General features: G+C 38.4%; 1 protein-coding gene across 6 annotated transcripts in view; it reads right to left on the reverse strand.

Moving 5' to 3' along the window:
• Positions 1–22161, reverse strand: part of zc3h18 (zinc finger CCCH-type containing 18) — a 47276-nt gene extending 25115 nt beyond the window's left edge. For 4 of the 6 annotated variants that reach the window (XM_081371814.1, XM_081371815.1, XM_081371812.1 and 1 more), the window contains exons 1-9: positions 21982–22161; positions 19870–20771; positions 18785–18869; positions 13752–13909; positions 13558–13653; positions 13321–13478; positions 12303–12332; positions 11651–11762; positions 11104–11390 (exon numbers count right to left, since the gene is read on the reverse strand). In XM_081371814.1, coding sequence (XP_081227940.1) covers positions 11104–11390; positions 11651–11762; positions 12303–12332; positions 13321–13478; positions 13558–13653; positions 13752–13909; positions 18785–18869; positions 19870–20760 — 1817 coding nt within the window. In that variant the 5' untranslated portion in view covers positions 20761–20771; positions 21982–22161. Of the gene's footprint in view, positions 1–11103; positions 11391–11650; positions 11763–12302; positions 12333–13320; positions 13479–13557; positions 13654–13751; positions 13910–18784; positions 18870–19869; positions 20772–21633 lie in introns of all 6 variants that reach the window. The other 2 variants (XM_081371811.1, XM_081371813.1) reach the window with 2 other exon arrangements.
• Positions 22162–25205: the final 3044 nt, after the last annotated feature.

Below are 25205 nucleotides of genomic sequence, written 5' to 3' on the forward strand. Positions count from 1 at the left end.
GGAGCATTATCAATAAAAAGAGAAAGTCCTGATGGTCTGGCGCCCAATCTGGTGGGGGTAGTCCCCCGCGGGATGGGGCGCGTGCAAGATCATTTCGCCCCTTCCCGCTACCCTCACAAAATCGTTCCATCCCCGCCACCTCTCGTGCTTCGGGGGGCAGCGATTTCCAGCGAATTGTTAGATGTTCCGTTGTTTCCGGCGGTCATTCCGGACACGGAACATCTAACATCCCCTCAAAAGGAAGTATTAAAATTAATACCACTCTCAGAGAGTCTGGCAGCGTGGAAACTTCTGCCAGGCATTTCTGCATGGGTATTAAGCACAGTACAGATAGGATACAGAATCCAATTTATTCGTCGTCCTCCGCGTTTCAACGGCGTGATTTTCACTACCGTGAAACCAGAGCAGATGCACGTACTGTCGCAAGAGCTGCAAACTCTTCTGGGCAAAGAGGCCATAGAACATGTTCCTCTGCCAGAGAGGGAGTCAGGTTATTACAGCAGATACTTCCTAGTACCCAAAAAGGATGGGGGGTTGCGTCCAATCTTAGATCTTCGAGGCTTAAACCGCACAGTCAAAGCACTCAAGTTCAAGATGTTAACCGTCAAGACGGTCGTGTCGCAAATTCAACATCACGATTGGTTCGTCACGATCGATCTGAAGGACGCATATTTTCACATAGAAATATTGCCACAACACAGGAAATTCCTGAGGTTCGCTTTCGGGGGCGAAGCGTACCAATTTCGGGTTCTTCCATTCGGTCTAGCACTATCACCCCGCACATACACAAAATGCATGGATGCAGCACTGGCTCCAATGCGACTCCGGGGCATTCGCATTTTGAATTACATAGACGATTGGTTAATTCTAGCACAATCTCGAGAGATGGCGCTCCAACACAGAGATATCGTGTTAGCTCATCTAGTTTCTCTAGGGCTGAAGCTCAACACCAAGAAAAGTGTTCTTTCTCCTGCTCAGAGAACGAATTATCTCGGGATCGTTTGGGATTCGGTTACGATGCGGGCACAAATGTCTCCTGCTCGAGTCGAGACCATACGGCAGACCATGACCAAAGTCAAGCTAGGCCAAGTTCGTACTGTTCGTCAGTATCAAAGAATGTTGGGTCTCATGGCATCAGCCTCCACGGTGATTTCTCTGGGGCTGTTGCACATGAGACCGTTTCAGTTGTGGCTAAAAGCCAGAGGGTTTCATCCAAGAGCCAATCCTCAAAGGCAAATAAAAGTGACGCGCCGCGGGCTTCGTACACTATCTCTGTGGCTCAGACCCCGGTTCCTAACCTTGGGTCCCACTCTAGGGGCGCCGTGTCGTCGCAGACTGCTAACGACGGACGCCTCCCTGATGGGCTGGGGAGCGGTCTTAGGTGGCCGTCCAGCTCAAGGGGAATGGGAGGGCCATCAGCTCGATTGGCACATCAATTGCCTCGAGCTGATGGCCGTATTTCTGGCTCTGAAATATTTTCTCCATCAATTGAGGGGTTGTCATGTCCTAGTGCGGGTGGACAACACAGCTGCAGTCTCTTATATAAATCACCAGGGAGGTCTGCGCTCACGCAATCTGAACAGAATAGCGAGGCAGATTTTTCTCTGGGCCCAGGACAAGTTCCTGTCACTCAGGGCAGTATACATTCCAGGGCGTTTGAATGTGGGAGCAGACTTACTGTCCAGACAGACACTACCGACGGGCGAGTGGAAACTCCACCCGGAAGTGGTGGAACAGATTTGGACCAAATTTTACAGAGCAGAGGTGGACCTCTTCGCCTCACAACAGACAGCGCAATGTCCCCTTTACTTCTCTCTGAGTCACCCAGCTCCATTGGGTCTGGATGCGATGGCGCACACATGGCCCAAGATGCGCCTGTATGCGTTTCCTCCAGTTTCTCTGCTCCCGGGAGTTCTAGCCAGAGTTCGCCAACAAGGGTCTTGCCTCTTACTGATAGCGCCGCGTTGGCCGAACAGAGTGTGGTTCTCGGAGATAATATCTCTCCTCGACGGCTCGCCGTGGGCGATTCCGGAGAGGAGGGACCTTCTGTCTCAGGCAGAGGGCACAATAGTCCATCCCAGGCCCGACCTGTGGAATCTTCACGTTTGGCCCCTGATGGGAACCAACTGAGGGACACTGGGCTTTCGCCTGCCGTTATTGAGACCATTCTAAGTGCTAGGGCTTCCTCCACTAGACAAAGTTATGCCAGTAAATGGGGTGTTTTTGAAAGATGGTGTGTTCTACACAATGTAGATCCAGTCAACTGCCAGGTTGCTTCAGTTCTGGACTTCATGCAGGAGAAACTATCATCGGGCACATGCCCTGCTACTCTGAAGGTTTATGTGGCCGCTCTTTCGGCTTGCCACGCCTTAGTTAACGGGGCACCGCTCGGGAGACACCCTCTGCTCTCTCGCTTCCTACGTGGGGCCAGGAGACTGAGGCCTCCAGTAAAAACCAAGATCCCTTCATGGGACTTAGCTACAGTTCTCGAGGGTCTGGTTGATACCCCCTTTGAACCTATTGAATCAGCGTCTGATAAACTTCTGACTCTAAAAATGGTTTTTCTTATGGCAATAACTTCCTTGAAGAGAATTGGGGATATGCAGGCTCTGTCTATCTCTCCATCCTGCTTAGACTTTGCCCCAGGAATGGTGAAAGTGATTTTGCATCCACATCCTGATTACCTGCCTAAGGTTCCATTTTCGGCTGTACATCCGGTCATTCTAGAAGCCTTCTGTCCTCCACCGTTCACAACGCCGGAGCAGGAGAAATCTCACAGACTGTGTCCAGTCCGTGCTCTTCAGGCTTACATCCACCGCTCTAGCCAGTGGCGTAAGTCGGAGCAACTCTTCGTCTGTTATGGTGGTAGTAACAGGGGAGCTGCTGCCACCAAGCAGACCATGTCTCATTGGGTCAGGGATGCTATTGCTCTTGCCTATGAGGCGCGCGGTCAAGCTTCGCCTAGAGGTCTTAGGGCTCACTCCACCAGGGGGGGTTGCCTCCTCCAGTGCTTTGGCAAGGGGTGCCCCCCTACAACAGGTTTGTGATGCGGCAGGCTGGTCCTCTCCGCACACATTCATAAGATTTTATAGTTTGGATGTTCATGCCACTCCGGGCTCTCATGTCCTTGAGTCGACGTCACAAGCTAATGTCTAGGCCTTCTTGCGTACTTGTGAAACACACATGCACAACCGTGGGAGTCCAGACATATTCAAGCACGGCGGCGTGGGTATTCTCGTTCCCAATGCGCTGAGCAGCGCAGCATCGATTGTAGCTTTCGAAAGGGAACGATCTCGGTTACTTAACTGTAACCTTGTTCCCTGAGAAAGCGGAACGAGATGCTGCGCTACTTTGCCGTGCTGAAGATGTCCCAGGACTGCTCTTCAGACAAAATATCCTGACGATGCACCTGTGGCTCATCTACTTATAGCCTCGTGTCGCGGGGGCGCGCCGATGACGTCACCGACCGAGGCTATATTACCTCCGGGTCAATTCCATCGACGTGTTATACACATATTTCACAGCTGGTCACGATAAAATATGTTCCCAATGCGCTGAGCAGCGCAGCATCTCGTTCCGCTTTCTCAGGGAACAAGGTTACAGTTAAGTAACCGAGATCGTTCTTGCCTTTCATTTCAGACGTCTGCTTCTAGGGGCCGTTCACATATCGCGTCTTTTCCGCGCTCAAGGTCGTTATTTCAAATGTAGGCGCGCGGCGAGCGCGCTCATAATGAAAGCAACGGACCTGGTGCGCTAGTTTGTCCAGGCGGGTTTTTCCTTCTCATCTCCAGAAATATATCTAGTAGTAAAGCTAATGCAAGGGCTAGAAATAAATGAATCCTTTGCTGAATGATACTTCTTCGTCGTCATCATGTAGAGCGCAGTTTGGTTGCATAGCAACGACAGACGCCACGGGAGCGCAAGCGCTTGTAGGAGACAGCGGCACGGCCGCGCGCGCTTTCCACACGTTTTTAGAAGCAATATGTGAACGGCCTCTTGCAGAGTTGGCCAAATTACAATATTTTTGTCATCCTTGATGAAATTCTTCCACACATCTGACGCGTGGTGTCTGTTGGTGACGTTCGCCATTTTTAATTCATTTATGTTTAATGGACGCTCGAGTAATCGATTGTTTCCGACAGCGTCGACTAGTGGTTGAAGTAGTCGATCTATCGACTACTCGAATAGTCTATGCAAGCCCTAATATACACACACACACATATATATATACAGACACACACACATATATATATATATATATATATATATATATATATATAAAAATACACACACACACACACACACACACACATCACCCATTACCCACCCCTAGTATCAGTTAGTCAAATGCTGTATTGAGGTACAGTTTCAGTTATGAAATGGCGTTGCATTTCCATTATTGCTATTTCAAATGTTAATTTCCTTAAACGAATCAGTCTGTATCTTAAACCGGAAACCAATTGAGTAGCAATGACCCAACACGAAGGCAAATACACGCACGAAAAAAAAAAAAAAAAAACTTGCCTTGACACATTCAGGTAAAGCCTAAAGCGGTGATTATGCACACCTTTCAACGTCACAGGGAGTTGCTTCTTGCAAACAAACCGTGTCAATCTAATATCACACTCCTATCTTAACCACGCCTAGGAAATGGTTCACACAGTGAATATCCAGGTTTAATTATTTCCTTCCTTCATTCCTCTGACAAGCCAAAAAATTCCCTTGTTTCATGATCACGTGCTTGCTACTATAATGTTCACAATCATTTACGTCAGATCCTTTTAAGACGCAACAATAGATAGCAATTAGATCAAACTTTCACCTGTGGTGTAGGTAATACAAAGCTATGTAGTAATCCAATCCAAAATCATGCAACATTTGACAGTTGCAGAGGATTCATTTCCACACTGCATTGACAAGTTTCATAAGGATAATAAATGAAACAAATCCTTCCTTGAAAGACTCCACAATAAACACACACATACAATACATACACACCATACATATATACATGTATATATACATACATACACATATATATTAGTGCTGTCAAGAGATTAAAAAAAGTTAACTAAATCACAATTAATCACACCTAACAAAGTTTTTTTTAATCTATTTTTATGTTGTAATACTTTCACATTTAATCTCACAAATAATGCAGAACCAACATAAAGACGGCATATTTTAAATACTATGCACTAAGAATGAAGGCCAGTATCACTGATACCAGAACTGATACTGATGTCCCCATTACATTGATTTTTTTCCTCCCCTGTCAATTTTAGCCATTAATTATAACCATTCAACATTACAGTATAATAGAAAGCTATCAATTTTAACATTTAATTATAGCCTTTAAAAAAAGCTAACATTTAATGTACGGTGAACTTAAAACAATCTTCACATAAACTCATTGTAATAATGGGTTGTAAAACTGTCCAATTTAGCTGTGCCTTTAATACATCAGAGTTCAACACTAAGTTTTTATTCCTAGGCAGGACGGTTCATATTTTTACCTGCCTTGCAAAAAAAAAAAAAAAGTGTTGTTTTTGAACCATGTAAACAGAGCTTTAAATGGGTGGTTGATTATGATTATTATATTAGATATGAACTCTGTATTTATTAAGTCTTGTGTACGTTAATTTGAGTGCAGGTCTCAATTTCAACATAAAACTGAAAAACATGGGTATCCATTACCGCGCCCGATAAGCATTCGCTAAACAAATTTGTATTTTGCAGAATAACAGTGAATTCACGCCTTTGCTGGTTTCATGATAGCATTTTATAACCTAATTTAGCCCATACATGCATCTCAGTTACTATTTATTGAACTAAATAATTTTATCGAACTTTATTATGATTAAATTAAATGTATGAGACACTAGGTATAGCATTCTGTTATAACTTTTTTTTCCCTCAATGTAACCCAGCATCGTTAGGTCTGACTCACCAGGTCTCATTTAGTGAAGAAAACAGAACCACTATGACTTTCACAGTGAGTATTTAACAAGAGTTGTTATTGCATATTTGTTCATTCCATATTTGTGTCAAATACGGTTAGCTCATATGATATGTAATTTGTGTTAAGTTGCTTTATTGAGAGCCACCATGAGACTGCTAAAACATGTGACAGTGTAATTCAGGCTGCATAAGTTACGAAGTTGATGTCTGCCATTTTGTGTTAGTCTGGGGGGAACTCCTAGTACTAACTTGAAGACAAAACGTGGCCATGATATCATTTTAGGTAACCTGAAATCCTCAGTTGGTTCTGGCTTACTTAGTACTAAGCCCTAAGCAAGATTAGATTATGGAGCCTCTAAATAAAATAAAAATAAAAAATAAATGTATACAAAAAAAAAGTTATTAATACAGAACTATGAACCGAAATTTTCCAAACATTTTTAATTTATTGAATAAATGTTATTTCAGGCCAAACACAATAAGAAAATCAATAAAAATAAAAGTGGTGTTTGGGTTAATGCTAGTGTTACTTCAAAACTTGACATTGACATTATTAATTAACTGACTAATTTAATGTATTTAATGAACGAGGACCAAATTTGTTTGCTGTAATCTACTAATGTATCCACCTTCTTATCAATGCAGAAGTAAGCTATTTTATGTGAATATGCAAGACTTCCAATTCATTTGCTGCCCAGAGTGTTACCGCCAGGAGCCGCCACTAGACATCCTCATGAATTTAAAATTCATTAAGATGTTTTAAGGTTAAAAATATTGCTGAATGTGATTTAAAGACATAAATTAATCAAATGTGGCAGTGTTATGTAAAAAAACTTCTGTTCTGTCACTTGTCGTCAGCTATTTGATGCAAGGAGGCTTTGTTTGCAGGTTTTCAGCATAAGAAGTCCATGTGTATTTGGGGCTTTAAAAACACGTCTGTGGAGGGTACATCCAAAGACTGGCATTAAGGAGAATACCACATTTTCTTGTGACATCTGTGATTTTAAGGACATCTCCTCTCAATTTAAGAGGAAATCATGGGAATACTAAAATTCAAATGAAATTACACTAAACACTGAGTGAAGTAACCCTGAAGTACTTTCCGTTTTTCCCTTTTTCTGTGTGACTTTTGCAGTCTAACAAAATATTTGTAAATGTTTTTAGATGTTTAATGTTTATAAATTGTTAAGATGCAGTTTCATGAGCCCAAAATATCTCTGTGAGAATACAAAAATTCAAGTGAAGATACACTGGACATTTAAGGTAACCCTCTCCAGTTACTTGCATTTTATGGTGTTTTTGCACTTTAGCAAATGTTTGTAGATGTTTAATGTTTAAAATGTTAAGCTGCAGTTTCTAAAAGTACCTAAATATTAAAAATTTCAGTGAAATTTCTCTTAACACTGGGTGAGTACACTCCCCAGTTACTTACATTTTATGGTATTTTTTGATGTTTTTGCAGATGTTTGTGCAATTCATCAGCAGTGTGTATCTTATCAGAATCCTGAATTTAAATGCATGATTTTTAAGGTCTACTGTGCAGAAAAATTCAATGTATTAAATAAACTATTATAATATTAAATAAACTGGCAGAATGGCTTGAGTGTTTAATATATAATGATGTTATTTCCTCTTTTCTTTGGAGGGCAAAGGGGAATAATACAGTCAAGTTGTTTTACTAATATAAATTTACCAATATACATTTTTAGTTTAGGTAAAACAAAAACAAGAATGCTACTACAATTTTAAATATATAATTGGGCCAATAACATGGTTTGGTAAACTTAATTTTTTTTTTCAATTGGTTCAATGTATTATTTCTCATTGAGCCAATGTTAACAGACTATTGCAACAATTGATCAAATTAAATTTACAGAATTTCACTTGGGCCAATTGAAAAATTTAGATGTGACCAGTCACTAGAATATTTTGAGTTGGGGTGGTTAGAATTGTTTTACAGTGCAGAAAAACGGTGCGTTTTTGCTCACCCTCAAAAAGTGACAATATTAACATGCTATATAAAAATATTTTATATATATTTTTTAATATTTTTTATACCGCTCTGAAACACACGTAAATAATTAACGGGCATGTAAATATATATTAAACCCGTAAAGCATATATTTATTTAATTGAATCGCAGTCTTTGCGAATTCACAACAGCACTATGCTATAGAATGGTTTTAATAAAACGTATGCAAATCGTAATAAAATCGTGCAGCCTTAGAAAATGGTGTAATAATTCATGGATTATCAACCTTGGAATGAGCCACTTCCGGTGTTTTGCTGGTTACTTGACATGGGTAAATTGCAATAGAGGATTTTTTTAAAATAGAGTACTCGAATTTATTTAAGGAATCATGACAGCCCTAATATATACACACACATGTACATACACAATGATATACAATAATAAAAATATTTTTTTAAATAAATAAAAATATATATTATAAAAATATTTATTTAAATATAATATTTGTCTAAGCATTTCATACAATGATAGGACAAAGTATTTTAGCAATGAGAAATTCCACAATTCAGGTTTAATGAACAAAATGTAGTGTGTGTTCAAGTTTTCACTTTCAAATAACATCAGTGGAACTGAAACTCCATGTTTATAGATCAAAGACATAGGGGCAGACATAAATAAATGACAGTGTTTTTCTCAAGTTTCAAGCTGACTAAATTGTTATGTTCACACAAAATGGGGAGAGTTACATCAGATTTTTTTTTTAGAAATTTTAGAAATTTGAGACACAACAGCATTCTTTGCAGTCAAACAAACTGGCTAGGTGTGAATATCTTCCTACCCTGCCTGGTAAATGACTCCCATGATGCAAGTATCATGGGACAGATTCATCCATTTCAGTGTCTCCCATTGCGGAATTCTGAGAACACGAGGGATTTGCTCATGTGAGCCGGAAATTTATTGCGTGGGATCTTGGCTTAATGAATGAAATGTGAATCTCTTTTTATTGAGGAAAAATGAGAGCTGACGTGAAATAGAAGGTCAAAAGAGCAGCACTGGTGTGGCCATGAGATATGAATCTCCAGGAAATTTCCCATAAAGTGACCATAATCAAATATGCAATCTGAGTCTGTGGTTAAGTGAATACAGTGATAAAGAAATTGCTGTGAGGGGAAATAAACCCAACTTGAAAAGACCATTGTTATAATGTCAGGAAATACCTAAATTCCAGACGAATTAGAATGCATATTCAAACTAGTTACAACTGCAACAACAGTGCAAGTAATCTAATAGAAGAAAAGGCACCCTGCAGTGCTTTCCACAAATAATTAATATAAATGTTAATTGAGGCCAAAGCTGCGTTTTAAATGAATTTTATGTTCATTAACTGTTTAAACATAACATACAAACATACATGGCTAAAACAGCTACAGCAACATTTTTTTGTCTTTATTTTATCCTTCAAGTTTTAGTTAGTTTGATTTTTAAAGATAATATACAACTATAAATTTCTACTACTCAGTTCCTCAACTCCACAATTTGTACTGAACTGGCAAACATTCTGTCAATAGAAATAAGAATTATTCCGTTGTTAAGTATTTTAACAATACTTTTGCCATCAACCGGTTAAAATGTAGAACACTGCTATATGCTGCGTCAAAGAGGCACGCGTGCACTCTGATGTAAACAAGCACAACACGCATCAGAAGTGCATGGCGGAACGAGTGAAGTAGACGTGCTGAGTGAAAATGCACATTCACGCTCTGACAGCAGATGACACTGATGAAACAGCAGAAATGCAGCCGTTACTCCAGTAACGCCATAAATCAGCTGCGCTACTTTCTGTTTCTGAACAAATTAACGTTTTAAACAGACATTCAGATTTTTGTATTTGCAGTCATGGTGTTTATCGCAGCACCAACTACTTAAATATAGACTTAATTAGGCTATTTATTTTCAAACTTAAACATTTTTACATTTTAATCTGGACTATTACATGCCCTAGATATTGATTGAAAATGTTCTGATTCTTTATTATTGTTTGGTAACACTTTACAATAAGGCTCTATTAATTCATTCATTAACAAACTGAAAATGTAAATAGCATTTTAACATATTCACCTGAATAGAATGATTTATAAAGACATTTGACTTTTTACAAGATTATTTCCTTTATCGGCAAGAGCTACTGTTGTCAGAAAGAGAGTTTCTGGTGGTCAATAAAAAAGGAAATGGAATATTAACATTGTTGCTGTTTAATTGGCAAATAATTAATCATAGATGGTTTTAATTACAGGTTAGAAATGTAATCCCAGAATTGTTATTCTTTGTTTAAAATTAAGTGGTGCAACAACTCGATTCAGACACATAAATGAAAACTATGAACAGCACCAAATTAATAAAAAGCAATATATTTACCATGTTCTGTTTTCTATCATGCGGCATGCACAATTGTGATAATGTAAGATTAACGCAAGTGCACCAGGGTTCGGTAGAATCAAGTTGAGTGTGAAACCAGACAAACGCTACGGGGGGCACCGGGTACAAATCGCGCTCAAACTCGGACCGCAGCAAATGTGCCCAGTGTGAAAGCCCCCTAAGTATCAACTTGGTACCGAAGTACCAGTCCTTTTGACAACCCTATCAACATGGAGTCTGGTGCGCTTAGTAGCTTATTTGAAAAGAAACTTCTCGATAAGCCAGAAAAGAGACAATATGACCAATATGCAAAACAAGTATAACCACAGTTTGTCACACAATTAAATCTGAATTTGATCCTACCACAACAACAGACCAGCATAGAAAAAGGGGACGCTCGCTGAATTTAAAATGCAGCAGTCTCTGTGAATGATTGTATAGAAAACACCAAAGAAATTAGTGGAAGTGCATGTAGAATTTGTGGTCAGAATTTCCATCCATCCAAAAAGAAGTACCAAATGAGCTTAAACGTTTCACACTTTTACAAAATACAGGTATTATACTAATTCAGGTGGCACTCATTGCACCAGACTTCAAAATACAAATTAAAACCTATATCCCAAAAAGATGCATAGCAGCCAGGCAATCAAACTGGAACAGGCAGATTTCGTCAGTTTTGTGATTTTAGAGCGCAATATGCATCAGTCGTTATTGGACTTTGCTCCATCTAAGACTGTAGGAAGCTTGAAACTGACCTGGGTGGCATGTTTGTGGGCGAACGTGGTTTGAGTGGCTTCTCCTTCTCATCCTTTTTCTCCCGTGGCTCTCTGGGAGGCCACTCTCTTGGCCTTCCCTCCTTTTCGTCCCGTTTCAGACGATCTCTTTCCCATTCCTCCTTCCTTCGGCGGCTCTCTTTCTCCCGTTCCCGCTCTCTCTCCCTTTCCCGCTCTCTCTGCCTGCGCTCCCTCTCACGGTGGTCTCTCTCGTTCTCCCGTTCCCTCTCCCTGTGGCGCTCGCGTGGATCACGCTCCCGCTCTCGGTCCTGATGCACAAGAGAAAGAATAAAATCTCAGTTGTTCAGCAGTACAAATACAGGTACACAGCTATCAGGGATACTTAATTCAGCTATATTCTATATTTTTGTATTACACACAATTTTGGCATAATTTGGCAAACACATCATATACAAGCACACTGTGAATATTTAAAAGATAAGTAACTTCGCATTTTAGTTTTATGCTAAAAGCCCTTTGGAAGAAATAACAAAAAACAAGTAAAACAGATGAACACTGCATCACTCACAGGGTAGTACGGCAGTGGGGTCTCTGTGTACTGCACTCGGAAATTCTCATACTGGCCTCCTCGCCAAAAAGCTTCCATCTCATAATCGTAGTATGGGTCACCATATGGATCACTACCATGGAAAAGGTTGTTAAAAATACAGTTGGGAAGAGTGATAAACTGGAGTTTAAATGAATAGTGAGGGTAGGGGTGGGTAATATGACCAAAATCTTATGTCATGATATGAGTAATTTTATTTCACGATAACGATATATACATACACATATATATATTTATACACATATATATACATATACATACATAAATTTACATTTATCTCACGTGCTAAGAAGCAGCTTCATGTGCACGCATCTCTCAGAGAGCGTACAGAAATGAGTTGTCTTTCGCTGCTCATTGCTTTTCAACAGTTAAAATCACCTTTATTTAAACCGCAATGCTTAAAAAAGCATGCAAACGATAAGCTTTCGTGACAGCGTACCACAGCAATGTCACTTGAGTTTAACTGCGATAGAGACGGTGGTCCAAATTCTGTACCAGTTAATCATGTTTACCAGTTAATCATGTTGCCAATCCCTAAGTGAGGGGGTACAAGTTAATATATAGTTAATACACAAATTGTATTGAGGGGAAGCATTTCTTTTATAGTACTCACCCGTAACCTTGATCTCTGAACTCAATATCACTGCAATGCAGAGAGAGAAAAAGGGTCAAAATTAGAGTACTTTTTTTTTATCAACAATAATTAAGTTAAAATTTACATGAATATTTAAGGATCATTGTATATTTTAGGTGCAGTGACAGGCCATCATTAAAGCTTTTTTCCTTTTTGCCATTTGAGCAAAACAATAGTTTTAAATTAAAGACTTAGTTTATTACCCCAAAATGAAAAAATGTCATCACTCACTCACCCTCATCATGTCATTGCAAACCCGTAAGACTTTCGTTCAACTTCGAATCACAAATGCAGATATTTGAAAATTTGATATTTTTGTCCCCTCATTGACAGTTCACGCAGTTACCACTTTGTCGCTTAAAGAGATCGTAAAACTAATCCATATGAACAGAGTGGTTTAGTAAATTTAACAGATTTCATTTATGCTTCTATTTACATTTAAACATTGATCAGTGAACATGAACAGAAGCTCAATCGAACCTGCTTGACGCACGAGAACAAACCTCATTGGTTCTTGCTGAAGCTCAAACGTGCTGCGTAACACGAGAATGAACCTCAATGATTCTCGCGCATCAAGTGAACATGCTTGAGCTTCCGTTTACCATATCTAATGTGTGTGTTGATAAAAGTTTTTATGTGAATAAAAGCCTGAATTAAATCTGTTCATCATAAGAAGTGATCGTGTCTCAGAAAATTTGAACCAAACTGCTCAATTCCATTCCTATGGATTAGTTTTACGATCTCTATGAACTTCTTTGAAGCGTCAAAGTTGTTGTGTGGACTGTCAATGGTGAGTACAGAAATTTCTCAGATTTCATTAAAAATATCTTCATGTGTTTCGAAGATGAAAGTCTTACGGGTTTGGAACGACATGAGGGTGAGTAAATGGTAACAGAATTTTCATGCCTTTAAAGGAGCAGCAGAAACTTATCAGTGACCAAAGATAAGTGGAAGAGATCACACTCTAATAAGCTACTGATAAGTTATGGTTTCTTACCCAGCATCTCTGATCTCTCTGGTTATACGATAGCCACGTTCCCTGAAGAAGTCATTTTCTTTGTCAAAGTCTCGATCATCTTCACCTATGGTTACGGTAAAACGCTTTTCCTCGAAATCTGGTTCCTGCTCTTTACGGATGGTGGCTTTCTTCAACACCTAAAGGGAAAGCAGAGTTTTTGAGTTGGAATCTTACAATGTCTTTCATCCTTAATATAATATATTTTGAAAACCGTACCTCTTTGGCATGTCTAAGGCCTCTTTCCCAGGCGCTCTCCACCGGAGGATCTAGAGGCGGCGGAGGGGGAGGCAACTCTTCTGCGGCTGGGGTTCCCTGAAAGAAATGAAGATTCAAATGTTGAGTTGAAAATTAAACAATTTAAATTCAAGAAGAAACAAATTAATAGAAAATGAATTAAAAAGGATGCATACCCAGGGGTTAGCAGGCATGAGGGGGTGAGGTCCTCCTCCTCCTCCAGGAGGAGCTCCGTTAGGAGAGAAGGGGTCTGGCTTGGAGATGAGGGAGTAATTGCCTTTATCATTGACTCCTGGATGGATGAACCTACAGATCATGCCCCATGTGCAATTACCTGTCAGAGACCAGAGAAACCATTATGATATTTAAATATGTTGAGCAGACCATGAAGGTAAAAAAAAGCATCAAGTGGAATGATATTTAAAAAAAATAATTATATGATAATATTATGCCCCTAAAACTCAAGATATCAGGGGAAAAATGCCCCTGTACGAGTTGTCGTCTTATATTTATATCATATTATACAGTTAAGCAATCTCATGTGCGTAAAGAGTGCAATATCACACGAGTGCTTATTTTATCCTGAATAGCATGTGTGCAAATGTGATATTGATTTTATACAAAAGTTAAATTAATAAGTTAATAGTGTAATATTTTTTAGACAAATATTTTGCTCAGTTATGCCAACAAAAATATTACCTTCAAAACCAGAGCAGAACTGTTGTGTATCTCCTAGCAATACACAGCAGTTTCGTGACTGAATGAATCCGCGTTTTGAGTTTATCGGTGAACCAATGATTAAATGGCCCATTCATAAAGAGAGCCATTTACTTCATTCCTGAATGAACCAGCTATTTGAACGAACTGAATAAATGAATGAATAAATGACTCAATGACTTATTCATTTAGACATTTACCACCATCTACTGATAGTTTAATTTCTTATTTAGAGTATAATTTCATTAAAAAAATAATTTCATATTATGGGGATTTTCCCCACCCAAAATTACAATTGTGTTTATTTACATTTAAATTAAATTTCAAACCTGTATGTCTTAAGTTTTTTTTCTTTTGCGGGACATAAAAATGAATAGAGAAAATACATTCCTTTCTTTGTTAACAACAACATGAAAAAATACATTCCTTTCTTTGTTAACAACAACATGAAGTGCATTAAATATTACAGATAATGTATAATTATGAATGAAAGTATAAGGAGTATAATGAAAATATTAAATAAAAAAATAGTTTTATAAAATAGTTTCCAAATCATTTTAAAATAAAAACAAATCAAAATAAAACACCTGCTAAAAACAATAAAAAAATATTTTGTTTACCTGCATGTCATGTAACTATTAACCTACATCAGTGAACCATGAACTTTATTCTATTATTTATTATTATTATTATTATTATTATTGACTTCATTTTATTATTGACCTAACTTATTAACTTAAAGTCTCAGGGGCTACTTTTTATATATTAGTTCATTTTTAATAGCCTATATTAGGTCAAAGGTTCAGCTGATAAAAAAGCTCACATACATTTGAAATAACATGAATTTGTACATTGTGTTTAAAAGACAAAAGGCTTCCAAAGACAGTAATACATGGTTAAATAATTCACTGAGTGATCAAATGATAATTAATGTGTTTGTCAGAAGCTGATTACATATGTAATGTTGAGAAAACACTTAAAAGTTCAATGATTTCTGTAAATCCAGTGCTGTGGGTCTGAATGTATTTAAGCAGTAGGCTTTTTAGAAAGTATAATTTAAAAGATAAAAATGTAGTTGTAGTAAATTAATGTAGTAGATTTTTGCTGATTCCGATTTTCTTTCTCAACTATAATTGACAGCATATACAAACAAAAATTTGTTTACTAACAAAAGTAAAATGTCAATAATAAAATAAGAACAAATAAACAAATTGCAAACAAAAGCACAAATAAATGCAATTTAATAAAGAGATATGAAGTAAAAACGGCTAAGTTAAAGTTAGACAGTAGATTAGAATTTGGGTAAGAAATACAACAGAACTTAAAATAATCAAATGTAAAATAACACTGACTGGATAGTTCATTCATAGTAAAAATTAAATACAGATTAATGCTTAATTACAAAAGTTATTCAGTCAAGAGCAGTGAGTGATTTTCTCTTTTTCTTTTGTTCTTTGATTAACCTGACAGACAGCACTAGGAATATTAGGCTGCTGTCACTTTAAGAGTTTATGCACAGATCCAGTATACCGTTACACACTACATGCGTTTTCTCTCAACTATTTACGTGAGTGAGAAAAGTGAGTGAGAGAAGGCGGGTGTGTGTCACTTCGCCCAGGCTTTACAGAGAATGGGCTGAAAAAAAGAAAATATCCAGTAAAGGGCAGTTCTGTGGGCGAAAATGCCTTGTTGATGCCAGAGGTCAGAGGAGAATGAATGACCAGACTGGTTCAAGCTGATAGAGAAGCAGCAGTAACTCAAATAATCACTCGTAACAACCGAGGTCCGCAGAAGAGCATCTCTGAACGCACAACACGTCGAACCTTGAAGCAGATGGGCTACAGTAGTAAAAGACACACCAGGTGCCAATCCTGTCAGATAAGAACCAGAAACTGAGGCTTCAATTCACACAGGCTCAGCAAAATCGGACAATAGAAGATTGGAAAAAACATCGCCTGATCTGATGTGGATCAATTTGTGCGACATTCAGATGGTAGGGTCAGAATTTGGTGAAAACAACATGAAAGCATGGATTCATCCGGCCTTAGCCTCTCCAATAGAGCAACTTTGGGATGTGGTGTGATGCTATCATGTCAATATCAGTGTTTCCCCTACAATGTATTAAGCAGCGGCGCAGCGCTGCCGCTGGATTTTCAGCGCCGCTGCAAAATCTTAACATGATCAGTAATATCACGACATTCACTACACACCTAAAAACACTGAAACATGGCGACCGGCGGCGCTGTTAATGTTATGGCTCTGAATCCACTTGTTGACAAAGGAGGAAAGAGCAAATGGAAATATTTTTGATTAGGCTAATGTCACGTTGCCATAAGGGGCCGTTCACTTCACATTCACGTTCACATGCAAATATTTCAAATGTGGGCGCGCGGCAAGCGCGCTCATATAGAAGCGACGCGGCGCGCTCGTTTTCTCAGGCGCGCCTCTCTTCATGGTTGCATAGCAATGGCAGACGCCACGGGAGAGAGCGAGCAAGCACTTGAGGAAAGGAGAATGCGGTACGAACTTTTCTCCGTTGAAGTCAATGGGGTCGCTGTGTCCATTTTTTTTTACTGTCTATGGAAAATATGCCGTCCCGCCCCTCCGTGTTCGGCGATCAGGTTTCATTCTCGCGCAGCTTGTTTAGTAACTTAACGTGCGGGTCTTTTCCGCTACATGTTTGCGCCGCGCTCTCCGTTCCGTGCGTGTGTCCGCGTACTGCGCTCTCTGCTCAATGTTCCGCTCTGTGTTTGCGCTGCGCGTTCTGCTCCTTAACGGCCCAAACGCTCCGATCATGTAGGCTACCGATCACGCACTGGAAAAGCAAAGTCCGCTCAAATAACGTGAAATTTCTCAGTAGTAGACTTCTGTTTACTGAGCTGGTATAGCCATGCTGGGCAACAATGGTAATGACCTGCTCTGATCACATGCTCTGGTAATAATAGCTTTGTATGACTACTTTATTTTGATAACTAGTCAACAAATAAATCTGTTAAAGTTGCATAGAACTGAATGAAGAATAATATATTGATGTTTTATATTTTAATATAGGGCTATTTTCTGTCCAATTTGTGTGGACATTTTTCTTTTCCCCCCCTTTTTTGTGTGTTGTTTTTATTTAATTAGTGATTCTACATTTAAATATGGATGATTACAAGTTTGGGGGAAATGCGATCAATTGCGATTAATCACTGGAGGTTAGTGAAGTAAAATAGGCTATGCAAGCTAGTCATCTTTTAAACTAATGAAAAGTTTAATTTGGATTTTAATGTTCAAAATGTCTACAGGATAAAATAAATTAAAGTACTGGTTACATGATGATGTATCTAAGTGCTAAAGTGTGTTACAGAAAAAAGAACATTTTTCCACTATCAATTTCTACCTTACAGCTGAAAATTAACACAAAAGAAAAACAAATAACAATAATCCTGTCCTAATCCTGTTTGTGACCAGTTCAAGGTACGTGCTGCAATAATCATGCCTTCTGTTGATGGTATGTCAAATTTGTATTTCTCAAAATGTCCATTTCTATCCACAAAACTGGCCAGAAATCGTGGTTTAAGGGGTAATTAAAAAAAAAAAAATCTTCCGGGGGTGCATGCCCCCGGACCCCCCGCGAGCGGCTTGGTAACCTCCGGCACGTAACAGCACCGCTGCTGGAAAAATTTATAGGGGAAACACTGAATATGGGCCAAAATTTCTGAGGAATGTTTCAAGCACCTTGTTGAATCTATGCCACAATGAATTAAGGCCGTTCTGAAGGCAAAAGGGGGTCCAGCGCAGTACTAGCAAGGTATACCAAATAAAGTGACCAGTGAGTATGAGTGAGTGAGTGTGTGCGTGTCTACTTAACTATATTTTGGTGACAAATTTGTACCCAGAAGTGACCAAAACCTGAAAAAAATCTCCAAAAGCCTCCCTTTAGTGTCATCCTCATTTGTAAATCTGGTATAAAAATAAAGTAATGTAAAAATGCAGAACGTTTTGTGTGATGGGTAGGTTTAGGGGTAGGGTTAGTGTAAGGGGATAGAATATACAGTTTGTACAGTATAAAAACCATTACGTCTATGGAATGTCCCCATTTAGATAGCCAAATAATGGTGTGTGTGTATAGTTTCATACTTCTTAAATAATTAAATTAATTTATCACATTAACATTAACATCAAAACCATCTGCTGGTTTGCAGGATTTGCTCTGAGGATACATTTGCTCACGGAAGAGATACTGTATTCAATTGCTCCCCCTACTGTTGTAATTTGGGCATACACAACAACAAAGTAAATGCAAATGACATACATATCAAACTTGAAAAACTTTCCTTGATGATAACAAGCTTTCTATTATTACCTATTATAAAAAATAAAATAAAAACTCAGACTACAAAGCATGTACATCAAAGTTAGTTCAGATATCAGCTGAATCATTACATTTAGAAATGCTGTATTAGAAGATGTATAACCATTCAGAGAATTCAGATGAATGAAGAACTACCTTTCATGAAAAACCTGCAGATGGGCCGGGGTCGGATCTTTCTGTCCATGGGGTCCTTAACCTCCCCTTCTTCAAGGTCATCATCCTGAAATGAACAGGAAAAAACACCTATTACAGCAATTAATAATAACTGGTTATTGATGTTATTGTTTTAATCCAAATCAAGTGCAAGTAATTTACTCTACCATTCAAAAGTTTGGGGTCTTAAGAAATTAATACTCAGCAAGGATGCATAAAATTGATCAAACGTTACAGTACAGACTTGTTCACAGTGTTACAAAAGATTTCTATTTCAAATAGCCTATTGGTAAATCCTATTCTACAATATTTTCATTTCAAGAATCCTAAAAAAGGTATCACAGTTTCCACAAAAATATTAAACAGCACAACTGTTCACAACATTGATAAACAATAAGAAATGTTTCTTGAATGCCAAATCAACATATTAGACTGATCATATTAGGATCATGTGACACTGTAGACTGGAGTAATGGTGCTGTTCCTTTGCAATTTCAGGAATAAATTACATTTTAAAATATATTAAAACAGAAAACAGTTATTTTTAATTTTTATTTCTCAATATTGATGTTTTAAATGGATATTTTTCAAGAACATACAATAATCTGACTGCCCCCAAACCTTTGAATGGTAGTGTTTATATATATATATATATATATATATATATATATATATATATATATATATATATATATATATATATATATATATAGTATTTACATATTATATAATTAACCTATTAGGTGATCAATTAACATTGAGAGATTAAGTATTTATTTAGAGATTAAGTGCAGTGTCATTTATTCTGATAAAAAAAAAAAATAAAAAAAAAAAGATTATTTCAATGGCTCCCTCTACTGTTATGGCCTGGCCTAACAATCCACACAAATGTAAAGCTAACCTCCACAAATGTTGCATTAAAAACTAAACACTCAGGCTACTAAGAAAGGATAGAATGTTTAATCATGAAACCATTAAAACTGTAACAAATGGCTCAGCAGTAGTGAACTGAGATTGAACAGCTCCTATAATCATATGATAATCACAAATGATTTCAAAATACTTACATCTATCTCTCCCTCATCAATCTCTCCATCATCTTCCTCTTTCTTTTTATCACGGAAAGAATCTCTCCTGCCTCTTTCCCGTGAGTCTTCCCTTGAGTTTCTCAGCGGTGTGTCTTTATCTGGAGGCAGAATTGGTTTTCTTTCCTTTTTCTTTCGCCTCTTCTCCTCCTCTTCATCCTCCTCTTCCTCGTCTTCTCCATCCTCCCCAGCGGGACCCTTCTCTGCCTCGTCCTCCTCAGGAGCAGCAGCACTAATCTCATCAGGAACCTCCTCGTCATAATCCAGCTCATGTTCATCCAGATCTCTGGACACAGAAGATTCGTCCTTCAAATCACTCACTACCATCGCCGCCCTCCTCCGCCTCCTCCTCTCTTCTTCCTCATCATCCTCTTCCTCGAGCTCTGCACGGCCAGGCTTGGTGGTTGGCTCATCCTCCTCGTCTCGTTCCTCCTCGGCCGGGGTGAAAGGTAGCTCGTGTTCTGGGCCCGGTGAGTCAGGATCCGGTGATCTCGGCGTCTCAAGGATTTCTTCCTCCTCCTCCTCCTCCTCCTCCTCCAGGCTAGCATTCCGCCTGCTTCCTCGGACCGTCAAACCAAGGTTTTGTTGGTGGACGTCTTCTCTCTCCTCCCGGTCTATCTTGTAGTCTTCCAGGTCTGAAATATCCTCTGGATCTTCTCCACCAGTAGCTACTCTGTCTCCATCCTCAAAATCTGAGTCTCCTCCTCCACCCTGTACTTCATTTTCATCATCATTCAAGAGCTCACTGTCTGACACTCCCTTGTCTACTTCTGCTGGGGACTCAGGCGACTCCAGCAGCTCGTTGTCAGAGAGACCCTTCTCTTCCTCCTCGGGAGATTGTGGGGACTGGGTGGGGCTCTCAGGCGTATCCATCAGCAAGAACTCTGAAGCAGACATTCAATGAAAGCCAAACAGTTAATTCAACAAAAATAAACTTATGCGACATTCAAAACAGACGATTTACCTTCAACCCTCAGAAACCCTCTACAGCAGAATTACAACACTTGCTGCAATAATTATTTGTGGGTATATGCATAATACAATGAACTGTACCACAGCAACATTTTAGACAAGAACCAAACTTACTGACATTACTGAAAACACTTTTAAAACAACTTTAGTAAATACATATTTGGCATGTTTTTTTTTTTTAAATGATTATTACTTCATTAAATTCAATAATTCATTTCATGAAAACATAATATTTAAATTAAATGTCTCCAAAAAATAGTTAGCTCCTAAAACTCATCTTACTAACAAACAAACAGGCAAAAATAACATCAGTGTTAATGCTTTGTCTATCAGGCGGTTGACTTGATACTAAATATAAAACAATTATAAATTTTCCTATTATCAACAAATCAAGAAACTTAAAAATATTTTTAAAAATGAGTAAAATTACTAAAGAATAAGCTTTACTGTGGAAGATATCATATGCTAAACTGGCTTTCAGAAATATCACAAGACTAAGTTACATATATTTTTGAATGACAGTAGTGGCTGGCTAACACAAGGTTAAGTTAATATCAGTGTTATTTAGGTGAAAAATATAGTTACCATGATAATTTTATGCAAAGGTAGTCCTGAATATATTATTAAACGAATTAAGTACCTTACTAGTTCTTCCATAATAACACCTCTATATTAGCCTGCTAACGTAAAATAGCTTAAACGCATTCAAACTTTAAAAATCAACTTTCCATACCACACAAAGGCCAATCATTAAATCATCTGGAACTTGTTTACCTTCTCAGATTTAAGGCAATGGATTCATGAGAGGGAGACCGACACATGTCTTACTAGCCGCTTTATCTTTAACGGGAGAGCTCGTTGATGGCGATGCGGCTAACAGGCCCGAATCCTGCCCGCACACTAGAAAACGACACCATTTCCGACATTTCCCGAACGACTGCGTCGCTTAAACGCAGAGACTCGTGCTTAAATAACACATACGTAACTTTCTAAATCTAAATTCGCGAGTTACGGCGTTGCACAATGTTTCTTCGATGCACACTGGCTAAAATCTCATGCAACAATAAAGCGTTCCCTCCTGCACAACACACGGACATCGCGTATTAAAACACATTCGGTCACCTTTCAAACCACAGAGTCTCAAGAGACAGGGTCTCAGTGTAGGGAGTCACCCGGTCTCTTTCCTTGGGGTGACTGTGCTCAAACAATGAACGATCTGTCTGGGGTTCTTATTTTTCTCTACCGGAGAAATTCATAAACCCTGCACGACACAGTGAGAGCGGCCATTACCCAGACGTCATCAAAGCTCGACAAGATGATATTTTGAATAGAACACAATTCACAAACAAGTAACAGAAAGGGAGACATTATTATTAATTATTGCTAGGAAACAATGAAAAGGAAACATATTAAGGACACAATACATAAATATACTGAGGCGTAATATTATACTTACAGGAACAAATATTACATAAAAAGTTCAAAAATAAATTATATCAAAATAGTCCAGTCATTTCAAGCCAAAATGGGGGTCAACCTTGAACAAATTGCAACAGAAGCAAACTCAACTGATTTTGTATCCTGAGTAAGGCAAAAAAAAAAAGCCCTGAAGAATCCCATTAGGGGAAAGTTTCGAAAAAGCCCCAAATATACCCCATTCATACGCCAATTCTTTCTTTTTCTTCCTGCCTCTATGTATTATTGTTCATGGGTTGCCTAAATGGGTTCCATTCAGACCTTAACATTAAGTATTTGTCAACAAGATTCAAAAAAATATTTTCACCTGGCTATACCCAATGTTTAGATATGTTGTGGTATTTATGCAAATTAGCACATACGTAATTAGATTATGCACCGTTTGTCCATGTTAACAAACATTTTTTTAAAACTTGTAATACCTTTTTTGTTTGTCTTGATGTAAGTAATCAACTCAGTAATTTTCATGGTGATATCTAAAGGTTAAAATTTTTACCCTATTCACGTAAGAAAAAGAGTGAATATGTGTATGAATGGGGTATATTTGGGTCTTTTTTTCTAAACTTTCCCCTAATGGGATTCTTTGGGGCTTTTTTTTCCTTACTCAGGAGTCAGGACATATTGAGGAGACAAAATCAGTTGAGTTTGCTTCTGTTGCAATTTGTTCAACCTTTTTTCATAAAATGACTGGACTAAAAGAGGTTTAGAAAGTCTATGAGGTTTAAGGTCACCATGAAATCAAAATGGACAATTCTTATTTTTTTTTATGAAATATTGCAGTATTTATTGTAAATGATTTATCCGTGCACATAATGTTTTTTACAAACAATTCATATTTAAAGTCACCATGAAAGCAAAATAGACTATATATTATAAATGATTTATCCCTATAATAATAATAATAATATGCCCTTCCCACTTGCAGCAGCATCTCTTCTCTTCTCTGATGGCGTGTTTATCTCAGTCAGATCCATAGATCAGATCACAGCAATAGGAAACCACAACAATTCAGTGATCCAATCAATTCCCTATAGACAAAATCAAGTCCCACCCTAATTTTTTTCTTGTTCGAGAATCAGCTTGTTAAAGTCCCACTAAAGTGTCTTGAAACGCGTAGCATTATTCAATGTGTTGACGTAATTTCCACAGGGTGGGACATCAAACAGCTCCTCCCCTTTTTTTAAATAGCCAATAGCATTTTGTTTAAATATCACAGCTCAACCAGAGCCATTGAGCTCGGTAAAGATGCAGTTTCCTCCTAATCTCTAACCCTTTCTCCTCCTAATCTCCTCCATGTCACTTTAAACTAAAGCATTCTGTATAGAATTCAAATGGGTCCGGTACGTTTCTGCGTCGATTCGCGCATATGATCCGCTCTGTGCTATTGTGTCTCTGGACTGGAGCAGATTGTGTGCTCCCTGTGGCGGTTCGCGTGACACTAACGTGAAACCAGAAAGCATATTTATTTACAGTGCATGTCTGAATCGTTCCCTATCCCCTATATAGTGCATTATGTGCCATTCACCATGTAGAAAACAGTAAATTTGAACAATTTTAGCCGGAGCTTCAGCGTCTATTTATAATGTAGGGGGGGCGGGATGCTTTAAAATTCTGGAGAGCATTTGATTGGACAGTAAATCTGATGAGAAGCTGAAGTGCAGAGTGATGTCATCAAAATCATTAATCCATATTAGCAGAAGTGAGAGATTTTGAATGTTTATATCTTCTAAATGCGAATTTTGTCATTGTTTTGGAGCACACTAGCTTATAGATAACACAAAGGCTAAAATATTCAAAGCAAAAATAGTAACAAAAAAAAAGACTTTAAGTCTGACGTCACTGTTTCTGGGTCCAAACGCTCTATCAGATGCCAAAAGCAAACAACAAATGGTAGTAATATACACTCATGGTGTGCTTTAAAAGGTACTATACAGTTATCCGGACCACATGTGATGACCTACCCCAACCCCGCCCCTAAACCTACCCGTCACTGGGGTTACGACCAACCAAGAGCGGTTGTGGTCACGTGTGGTCAGGTGTGGTCCGGATAACCGTATAGTACCCTTTAAAACTACCGAAAAATCATGATCCTAACATTTGTCGCCATACCAAAATCCCAGATGGCCAGACAGTGATTCATCTAATCTATAAAATATTGGTGTCCGGGATGCCATGAGCAGTGTACACCATGAGATCACCTTTAAGCTTACCTTATATTAAATATGAATTAATAGGCTCATAAATGGCTGTAGAGATATAATTCTCACTTCTCTTGGACCTGGATATGGTATTCCTTACAGCACAACTTAACAAGTGGATGGGGAAGAACAGATTATTGCAACTTCCATTTTTTATGACTTTAAGACAACTAATACTTAAGCTAATAATACTCAAATAATAGGCCTATAGGCTATTTGCTTGATACTTGTACAATTAATGCTTACTTTGTGGAAAATCCAGAATGAATTGACATACCCTGCCAATGTGTCTCAGTGTCAACACAATGGGTGAATCCAGGGTGATTTGAGCACTTTTTTTGCCATTGAGATGACATGGAAAAAGTGTCCCAATCAACCTGAATACACCAAAAATAATTGAAAAGAGTCTCAAAATGTGGATCACGAAGAAGTAGAAAAAAGTCACACAAAGTTATCATGTGAGTGTACATCGTTTCAACATTTTTCAAATGTACAATTCATTTCTTAGGGGTACACATTTGTGTGCATCTTTAAGCCTACAGTGTGTCACTCACGATGCACGCACGAGTTATTATTGCTTCCACTAGGGGACGCTATTGTAATGACGGGATTTACAGTTGAGAAGACTTACAGTTAAAATAGTGCATTTACTAGCGCTTCTCTACAAGATCA

This window comes from Scardinius erythrophthalmus (assembly GCF_964197995.2).
Source record: "Scardinius erythrophthalmus genome assembly, chromosome: 8".
Classification (NCBI taxonomy): Eukaryota; Metazoa; Chordata; class Actinopteri; order Cypriniformes; family Leuciscidae; genus Scardinius; species Scardinius erythrophthalmus.